At 26.1% G+C, this 11,256-nt stretch overlaps 1 protein-coding gene across 1 annotated transcript; it reads left to right on the forward strand.

Moving 5' to 3' along the window:
* Window positions 1–6,317: 6,317 nt before the first annotated feature.
* On the forward strand, window positions 6,318–9,008 carry LOC145833317 (uncharacterized). The gene is made up of 4 exons (XM_082940502.1): window positions 6,318–6,578; window positions 7,934–8,078; window positions 8,424–8,533; window positions 8,754–9,008. Exons 1-4 carry the CDS (start codon window positions 6,318–6,320, stop codon window positions 9,006–9,008), a joined length of 771 nt encoding a protein of 256 aa, XP_082796628.1.
* The last annotated feature ends 2,248 nt before the right edge of the window (window positions 9,009–11,256 follow it).

An 11,256-nucleotide genomic window follows, 5' to 3' on the forward strand; every position in this document is an offset into this window, starting at 1 on the left:
CATATAAAGTATTTTATTTCTATGTTTTTTTTTCTTTGTATATTAAACAAGAATGGCAGCCACAAACTCAGTATACTAAGTACACTCAGTATAACTCTAGATGCTTTTTTAACTTGTTTTTGTTTAAGGAAAATTTATCTTTTGAAGAAGTTAAAGAAGCTGAAGTCTAGTCTTGGTTGAACTCAAACAAGAAAAAATACATAAATCTTGCCAAGTTTGCAAGAAAGTTTCTTTCGGCACCACCATGTTTTGTTTATTCTGAAAGGTTATTTTCAGATGCTGGTAGCTTGTACGAACAAAAGCGTAATCGACTGATTCCAAAAACCAGCAAAATTTTTTTATTTCTATATCACAACTTTAAAAACAAGAATAGGTTTCTTTGTAGCTTATTGGCGTTGATATGATTAAATGTTGTTTACTCAATTACTTACTTTTATATATGTAAACAGTTCTTCAAGAAGTTATTGTTCTTAAAGATCGAACTTTTATAAAAAAAAGTATAATGTAAAGCTTATCATTAAAAAAAAAGTTGCTATTTTAATTAAGTTTAAGCATTGTAATATTTAATTACTTTTTATTTTGTGTCATACAACGTACAAAATTCAAGTTTAGTCGTATAATTAGCTTAAAATTTAACATTTTAACTGAGATTTCGTATAGGTAGATTTTTTATTTTTTTTACAACGTTCTTTTTCCTGGTGTTCAAATATAATATTTAGACAATAACATGAGTTGACAGCACAAATTAATAATAACAATAAACCTAACACTATTAAAAATAATAGCAACTATTCAGATAACACAAACGTAATTAATATTAGTTTAGACATAAAGGATAACAATTGTAAAAATAACAAGGTTAATAAAAAAAATAATGATAACATTAATCTATTTAATAAAAACAATTATAATAGGCCTATAACTAGAAGTATCAGTAAAAACCTAACTAAAAATATAAACTCAATTGTACATAAGGAATCATGTTCTAATAATAGTAGTAATAATAATAACAATAATAATAATAATAATAATTATAATAATTATAATAATTATAATAATAACAATAATAATAATAATAATAATATAATAATAATAATAATAATAATAATAATGATAATAATAATAATTATAATAGTAATAATAATAAAAAAAACAATAATAATAATAATAATAATAATAATAATAATAATAATAATAATAATAATAATAATAATAATAATAATAATAATAATAATAATAATAATAATAATAATAATTATAATGATACAAATAATGATAGTGGTAATAAGAGTAGTAGTAATAACCATATTAATAATAACAATGGTAATAGTATTAATAATAACGACATAACCAATAATAGTAATAATAATAATAATATTAATAAATATGGTAATAATAATAATTATGATAATAATAATAATAATAATAATAATATTAATAATAATAATAATAATAATAATAATAATAATAACTGTAGTAACCAGAAAAATACCAAAATTTGTTATACTTATAACAATGAAGTAATTAAATGTGGTTTCAAATTCAAGAACAATGTAGGTAAAAATTGTACCTGTCGTAAGTCGAATAAAATAAACTGTCCGTTACATGGTAACTGCTTAATTAAAAATGTTGTGTATAAGGTGCGTGTTAAATGTAAACTTAGTGAAGATAAAAACAAAAGCAATAATAATGTTAATGATAATAATAAGGATAAGGTGTATATTGGTTCGACAGGAGGTCACTTTAAAGATAGGTACACCGGGCATAAGTATACTTTTAAGCATGTAAATAAAAAGAATAGTACAAGATTGTCAGATTTCGTTTGGCAGTATTTTGATAGGTATGGAACCAAACCAGAAATGGAATGGAGCATCCTCCACCACGCCAACAATAACATCAGTCGCGCGAGCAAGATCTGCCAAATATGCAACCTTGAACGAATGGCAATTTTAGCAGAAGATAGTAATCAATTACTAAATTAAAGACGTGATGTTTCAAACAACTGTGCACACAACCGACGGTTCTTCTTCAAGTAACACCTTGGCGCCTTCTCACCTCTCATACTTTTCATTCACCTTCCACATACACACACACATTCACTTAACATATATTAAGATAATTATATATCCTAAGTAACATATAGTTTTATTCATTTATTATTTATATCTATTTCACACAAGTCACTTTCTATTCTCTGAAATTTCATATATTCACTTTACCCTCCGACTATAATTCTTCACACCTTTATATGTTAAGTTCCAAGTTTAATTGGAAGCCTGTATTCAAATCACAGATAAACCGTGCTTTTTTACCTACTACGCCCAAGAGAGCTAGTAGGTTTTTTACTGCAGGTTTATACTTAGCATATGACTACCTTGTTGTTTTAAATTTTAACTTTCATATATAACACAATTTACTTATTAAATATATAAAATATCTGTATGGGATATTTAAATTAAACAGCCGACTTCTACTTTACCAATTAATTATTTTATTAATTATAAAATACAATATATATTTAATTTAGGTCTTTATTATTTTATGTATGTCGCTGTAAATTAATTATCGGTCACTACATTGTAAGCCCAGTAACAATTATGTTTTTTCCTTAAAGTTTAATTTTTTTCCTTAAAGATTAGTTTTTTCATTTTTGATTTTTACATTTGAACTAAATCTGCTTCCTAATTCTATATAACTTTGATTAAATCATTACAAACATTCAATATATAATATACATGTTACATCGAGTTTCTGTGACTTTTATTGCCTTCAGCGTCGTTAAGTTTTATTAAAATATTGATTCACTAACTAATGGTTAATGTTTTATTTTTTTTCAAAATAGATAACATAAAAACTAAATTAATGTTCTTTACAATACAAATTAAATAGTTTAAATAACCTCATTTACATTGTGACGTACTTATTAGTTGTAACGAATGTATATTTTCGTTAGTTAACAACAGTAAATTTTGAATTAGTTATCTTTCCCATTAACGTGAGTTTTTTGTTTATATTATGTTTTCTTGTGTAATTTAGCTTACTTTACTTATTTTAGACTTAATAATCACAAATATCATATAGTTTTATAACAGTCGGATTTAATATTAAGTATTTCACCTATTAATAACTATTATCTGTAGAAAATATCTTATTTTAATGAAAACATGTATACACCTACCTTATTCTTCTTCTATTCTCTCATTACAGTAATTATTTTTTTACAGAACCCAGTTGAAGTGTGTTGATTCGTTGACACACAGAAACATATGTTGGTAGAATAAAGGAAGATTACTGTATAATTTGTTTTTATTTATGTTCCAGTGAAGTTACTTCACTAGGATCTTTTGTTAGCAAACAATTAAACCTAAATTTTGAACAGTTAGACAATAACATTGTATTTTATTAACAAAATAATTGTATCAAACAACTTTAACTAATTAACAATATTATAAAAATTAAATTTTATAAGTTTGTTCTCTATTGAAACTACATAAAACTTAAAAAACTTAAGATCCGGATCTTAAATAAAAAAAAAAGATCTAGATTCAGATACGGTCGGATTCTAAATAGTGGATCCAGTAGATCACTATTGTATTGTAATTTAAAAAAATAAAAAGTAAGTTTATCTGCTTTAAGGCATCAAAGACGTTTTTTTATCAGAAATTGTAAAGTTTTAAAGCAAATTTAGATGACAAACCTAAAACTTAATTTTAGAAGTAGTAGTTACAAAACTAGTTGACGGTTAGAGCATCGATATCGCCAATTATACGAAACAGTTAGTTTTTCGTCAAAAGTTTTAGTTTTTTAAATGCATAAGTAACTTTCGCCTAACTGTATTTAGTATTTAAAAAAATTTCCCCTCTAAAGTTTTAACTGTTGCACGGTTGCCAACACTTCAGAAAAAAAAATCTTTAAGACTGAATAAACTTTTTATTGTTTGAGCTAAACCGTCTTGCTCGAGTAATTGTGTAACAATTTATTATAGAAATTGAAAAATTGTGCAATGGAGTATGTGAAAAAACATACTCAAAAAATAAAGCTATACAAGCCTGATTTCACCAACTTTTAATTTAATTATTGATAACAAAAATGTCTATTTGGTTGCTTAGCTTAAAGTTTCTAACTTTTTGAATGTTTTTATTCAGACATTACCATGTAAGACTTAGATTCTTAATGACAAGAATTTAGTAGTTGGTTTTAGACTAAAAAAGCGTATCATAAACTATCGAAATTAAAAAAAAGGTTATCGAGTTTTATTTGTCTTAGTTTCCTTCTTAACTGAGGTAAGAGTTTAAACTAATCTGAATAGTTTGTGTCATTAAAAAAAAAAAATTATTTAGTACTCAATAAAATAACAACTCAGGTTTAAATTTCCAATTTATTTCTACAATTTTGAAATTTTCAAACAGTAAAATTGAAACGGCATGCTGCAATGCAGAATATTTAATTATTAATTGTATATTTCTATGATTTTATAGAAAGTTGAAAAAAAAAACTTGTTTAAAGTGCTTATTTATAAAAAAACCTTTATGTTTGCAAATAAGCTTCACTAAAAGGTAACTTTTATTTTAAGTTTAATATTAATTAAAAATAATTTTTTAATAAAAAACTTTGAAAAATTAAATATTTTAAGTAGTTCGTATAAAATTTGTAAACTTTTAAATATTTACAACCTAAAATAATTCAAACACTTGTATTGTAAAGGAACGAATAAGCTAGTACTAGAGCTGAGCAAAAAATTTTTATGTCAAAGTTCATAACTAAATAGCTGATAAACTTAATAATTTAGCTTTCAATATAGCTTTCAATGTTGTTTATACTAGTTATTGTTATATTAATTGCAATACTAACTTTAGAGTAACGCATTTTAGTAAAAAAAGTCTGTTTTGTACCATGTAATTACAGTTATTACAATCATGTGTTAATTATTAACATCTTTTTGAGTATAAAAACAAATAAATTTTATTTTATTTGTATTGTTTTGTATTTAGAAAAGTGCAGTAACAGTGTTAGGATTTAATTACTTTAACAACCTTTTTTTTTGAAAAGTTTGTACTGTTGCAACTTAAAAAAACTTAAAATACTTTTTATATTTTATGCGCACAAACTTTTTTTTTAAAGGTTGTCAAATCATTGTTGTATGTTTTTATACTAACAAAGGTTTTTTTTTATAGGTTTTTCAGGTTTTTAATACTTTTTTTTGTACTTTAAGATTTTTGACTTTTTTGAATATTGTTTAGCTACAATTCCAATGTTAAATACTATTTTAAAAAAAAATATTATTATGGTTATTAAAAATAATCTTTTGTAAAATTATTATAAATTATAACTTTTACTTGTTTTCAGCTTCTATATTTTATATATTATTTAGTTAGCAAGAATTAATAAAATGAAAAAAGATTTAATTTAGTTAGAAATGACTTGTAGATACTTAGATGAAGTAATTTAAATCTTCACGTGTTCTAAACTGATTTAAAAATATTAAATGAATTAACTTTAGTAGATTGTTTTTTCACTATTCATGTTCTTAATAATTAAAGTGTTCACAAAAGTGTTTACTAGGGTGCATCTGTTGCCCCGACATTGTAATTTGGTTCAGTCCATTTTTTTGTAGGTGGGTAATCACATAAATAGACAGCACAAAAAAATTATCCTTCTAGCTTTTACCACCGTCACGCTATTTAAATTTCTCTGAAAACAACCCCTATGTAGATTGTATGAGACCTTAAAATTTCGACCTTTAAAAGTTTGGCTGAATTTTTTTTTTATGTAGCAATCATCACAAAAACAAGTTCTACGCGTTTTCAGACCACTTGAAGAAAGTTTCGTTGAGGTACTTTTGGATTTTCTGTATTTTTTTTATAATTTTTCGTTATTTTTAAGATTTTTGAAGAAACCAACAAATTCCTCGAGGAAACTTTCTTCAAATTGTCTGAAAACGCGTAGAATGTGTTTTAGTGATGATTGCAAAGTGTAAAAAAAATTTCAGCCAATAACTCGAAGGTCAAAATTTTAAGGTCCTATACAATTTACATAGAAGTTGTTTTCAGAAAAATGCAAATAGCGTGACGTTGGTAAAAGCCAGGAAGCTATTTTTTTTGTGTTGTTTATTTATGTGATTTGCCACGCACAAAAAGTCAGATTAAGCTCTGCTGACAAATTTTTATTTTTGAGGGGCAACAGATGCACCCTACTGCTTACCTAAATATATTTCAAATTTAAAAAAAGGTATGTAATAAGACCATATTTGATTTATTCATTTGCACAATTGCTGTATATTTTGAATTTCTAGCAAGCGTACTATATTTTAATCTAAGATGAAAGTAATCTACTGTGGGTTTTCGAAATGCGGCACCACAAGCATGGCAGGAGCATTTCGCAAATTAGGTTTAAATTGCCACGACTTCCTTGAACACTTTTACGACAACGGAGAGGGTTGGCAGCAGGTGTGTGAAGGAACGTTCGAAGGCAACCTGACAGATCATTTTCGGAATATGATGTCAGGAGTGGACGCCCTGTCAGACATCCCTGCGTTCTTTTTCTGGGAAGAGCTGCTTGAAGCGTTCCCGGATGTTAAAGTATTTTTTTCTTTTTACCTAGAGTAATAAATTTTATCTTAAAATCATAAACATAATTTTTATTACTTTTTACCGACTTTCTTCTAAAGTATTTTAGCTAAAATTAAATGTTTACACAAAATACGTGTTTTAAAGTTGTTCATTTATTTATAAAGCTGAGATTTTTAAACTAGTTATTTCTAATTAGCTTGTATGACCATGCTTCCATACTTATCTCATTACCAAATGAACAATTAAACAAGGTAGTTAAAAACATTGTTAAAACTGTTACCATAAAGACAGTTTTAGGTAAATAAGTTTTGTTTAGTATGATTTCTTTTAGGTTAGCTGTACAAACTAAAAGGAAAAAAAACTTTTACATAACTACTACTACAGTCTTAAAACTTAGGTTAAACTAGGGGTATGTAACGTTTTTAGTTGGCGTGCGAGATGTGGAATAATTAAGTCCTTGAAAGTCTGGATCATTTTATTTTCATTAAACTCCCGAAGTTTCTCAATTACCCAATTCATTTCGACAAAATACTATTTCTATGTGACTACTTTATTTTCTATGTCTAGTTTAAGTTTCTAATATCCCCTAAATTTTACGTAAGAATTTTTTTTTTGCCTTTTTAATCAAACCCCAGAACATATAGTGAAAGTTTTGAAAATTTGGTTTAGTGGACCAGATTTACATGCTCCTGGGCCGGATTTCATTTTAAATTCGGTTAACTTTGGCGGGCCGTAGGTTGCCTACACTTGGTTAAACCATGAAATTTAAGCTAGTAAAAATGGGGACTGGTCAAAATTGCACGAAGACAAATTTGCACGAGGTAACAAAACTGCACGAAGACAATTTTGCACCAAATTTTGTACGAGTTACAGTTTTGCCAGAAGGTTAAAAAACAGAAAAAAAAAAAAAATAATAATAATAAAAAATAATAAAAAAAATATAAATAAAAATTTACTGACCGAGGGTAAGGGTTAAGGGTAACAGTGATAGTGAAAAAAATATATATGATACAAATAATTATTAAAAAAACAAGAAAAATGTATAAACAAAAATAAATTAAATAAACTAAAATAAGTTACCGACCGAGGTAAGGGATACGGGTAACAGTTTTAGTAAAAAAATTAGTTAAAAAAAAAAGAAATTAACGAGAAAATTAAAAAAAAAATTCAACCCGTGCAAAATTATCTGCTCGTGCAAAAGTGTCTTCGTGCAATTTTGTGCCCTCGTGCTATATTGTCCCGTCGTGCAATTTTGTAAGCTCGTGCAAGTTTGACAGCTGCCAAGTAAAAATAGATGACCTAACTGGATCTGACTAGTTTTAATAAATTTTGTTTCTAAACTATTTTACTTGTAGTATTTACAGCTTATTTACGGAGAACGCGAATCAGAAGACAGTTGGTGGAAAAGTTTTAAGCATCAGTTGACTCTCCAGGATAATTTTGCAGATAAATTACTGGGAAGACTCTCTTCAACCTCCAGGAAATTCGACAAGTATCTTAGATGCATATGTAACTAAAACTTTTAATTTATTTTTAGCAAGGATATTAAAGTTACCGTTTTTGTAAAAAAAATATTCACAGTAAGATAAGAAACATAAGCTAAAATAAGAGTACTACGAAATAGTAATGTTCTAATAAGGAACTTTTAACTTTACTAATATTACTATTATACTTCTAAAAAAATGCCAAAAAATTAATGTTTTTAAGAATAAAAAATGTATAAATAAAACATAATCAGTTTTGGTTAAAGCTAGAACTTTCTTTTTAAATTTCAGATGTATGAAAAATATATATATATTTAAAAAGCGTCCTAGAACTATTCAGAACTTAATAAAAAAATTACCATTTGACCAGGTCTTCCCGTGTTTGGGGACGAACTTCGAGATTACGTTTTGTTTCCTTTAAAATACAATGAACAGAGAATTCGCAAAGCTTACAGAATGCACAACAGCTACTTTAAAAACGTATGTTGGAACTTATTTTTATTAGATTTATAGTTGGGATTTTTCTTACAAAATACCGAGTGGATTCTGTTAGACTCTAAACTTTTTTACCATGTGTTGTATATTAAAACGCATGACTTTTTTAAGTATTATTTGCTGCAGTAGTACAACAACTATTTAAAACCGTTTTCAGTGGTAAAAGAGTCGATATAAAAGTAGTTATAAAACTGACACAAAACAGAACGCTCCGCAAGACAGAGTGCTTCATTGGAAATTTGAAGACGGTTGGAAACCGATTTGTGAATTCCTCAACCTACCAGTCCCCGACTCTCCTTTTCCGCACAGCAACAAAAACCCTGAAGCGTGGAGTGACATGGACACATCGCACCCCGTGTTCAAAAAAATCGAGGGTGAAATTACAAACAGCCTTTTGTTTTTGGCATTTTCGTTTTTGTCCGTATGCTGCGCCATTGTTTATAAGTTTTATTTCTCCTAAAACTTCGTAAGTATTGTCAATTAGAATTAAAATTTATTTTTTGTATATACAAGCGTTTAATAGTTATGTTAAATTTTTTAGTTGATAAGAAACTTATAAGGTATAAACAAAAAAAAGTTTATAAATTTCAATCTCCTAGCCATTAATTATTCTTTTAGCTGTTTTTTCAAAATTTTATTGGCATAAAGTGTTTTATAAGTTTTTATACGATTGAAAAGTAATTTTGTTACTTACGATTGTTTGTGATTATTTCAATGTTTATTTGTCGTTTTAAAATATTTATAGTACTCATGATGTTTACAACATTAAATGCAGCTAGTTTCGGGGTTTTTCTATCTCGATATTTAAAAGCAGTTTTTTGACTATTAGTTTTTTAAATTTATTGTTTAATGTTTAACTCTTCCTTTTTTTATTTATCTAATTGTTAGTTTACGCTTAAAATATCTACAAAACTAATTTTAAAAGTTGGTTTATCTATTATTCAATAAACCACAAGTTTAGATACAAAGTAGCAGTATTCTTTTATCTTAACAAATGGTTTAATTATTACTAAAAAGGAAATTGTTTTCGTAAAAATTAACTTTTTGTAAAATTTTTTTGGTCCACTCCTTCTTAAGTTTGACTTTTAAGCATTTTTACTTCCTAATCTTTCAGATTATCTTTTAAGAAGCAAACTCTAAACGTAACACATAAGGCTTATAAAAACTCGCTATTATGACGTAGTATTACTGACTGAATATGAGAACTTGAAGCACTTATTAAACAAAAGAACAGACCACTGTGTTGCTGTATGTTTTGTTTGACAGCACTATGTGTAGTTAAGGTGAAAAGTTAAGTTTATATCAGCTGTGCACTTTTAAACTTAACATGTATAGCTTTTACACTAACAGTATGTTTTTTCAAATCTCTTCAGGAAAAAAGATTTAAGTTTGTTTTGCTAAATGTTAAGAACTTTTTGGTTGTAGACGTGACTGCTACTTAAAAGTGTAAGGTTGTAGAAAGTTTATCAGCTTACATTTTTTAAAGTAAAATACAATCTTTAACTTTTTTTAAAATACAATAAATACAAAAAGCTTGTCGAAATAAAGATAAACTGAGTCGAAAATTTTATTATATCTTATTATAGTGTTTTTGATGCATATAGAGTTTCTGTATTTAAGAACATTTTCATGCATTCATTAGCAGAAAGTAATGAAGATTTTAGTTGTTAAAGTAATATATAAACAGTAAACAGCTTTATTTAACTTAAGTAATTTAGTAAGTAGTATACACATGTGTACTTTTTATATCTTCTTTAATCAAAGTTTAGTAGAAAGCGTGAATGAATACAAAATTTTAGAAAATAAGAAAATACGTCTTAATTACGTTTATTGAACTAAAAGTATCAAATCTAAAAGCCATTATTTATTAGTGTTTCTTTTAGTGTTTATTTAAATAATATAACAAAACACATTTCATTTTTTCTTAAATTTATTTGAGTACTTTCGTAGTGAGGCTTATCAAAAATTGTATCTTACTAAGTTAAACTGAATTGAAATTGAAATAAAATTATACTGTAGATTAAAGTTTTAAAATATAAAATGACGTAATAATCGAATGTTAAAACTAACTAAATGCTTATACTGTAGAACTTTTTTTTTATGGTAAAAAAACATCAGTCTCAAACTCTACCCCTTGCAACGATAAACGTTTTCTGGGGCTTAATTTACTTGAATGTACTAATAAAACTCGTTAGATTAAAATCAAACTATAATAAACCAGCGATAAAAATGAAAATAAAACTACACTTTAAAAAATTTTTAACGAGAAACTAATTACTTTAAAATAACTTAATATCAGGATTTAAAAAGTCTAGTTTGGTATACAAACTTTTTCTTCTTGCATAAACTGGACCTTAAAGATTGAATGCATAAGGCTTCTAGAATATGTAGCTGAAAAGAGTTCTCTACTCTCACTAAAACTGAAAAGTTCTCCTTTTTATAATTTTTAGCACACTCAGGATTGTCCAACAAATTTATTGTTTAAAAACTAAAAACCGGAATAATATTGTTTTATAAGTATTAAGGAACATTTTTTGTTCAACGTAAATTTTCTGTTAATTAAATTTTATATAGTAAAACCATTTTAAGCGTAGCTGAGTTTCTTCATAAAACAAATTTGAATTATAATTTTTAGTTCTTCTAAATAACTAATTTTGTTGCAAAAAGGTCAAGAAACTTATATTTTAGTTATCTGAAAAATTAAATTT

Source organism: Thalia democratica, chromosome 4 (genome assembly GCF_965202585.1).
Source record: "Thalia democratica chromosome 4, ktThaDemo2.hap1.1, whole genome shotgun sequence".
NCBI lineage: Eukaryota > Metazoa > Chordata > Thaliacea > Salpida > Salpidae > Thalia > Thalia democratica.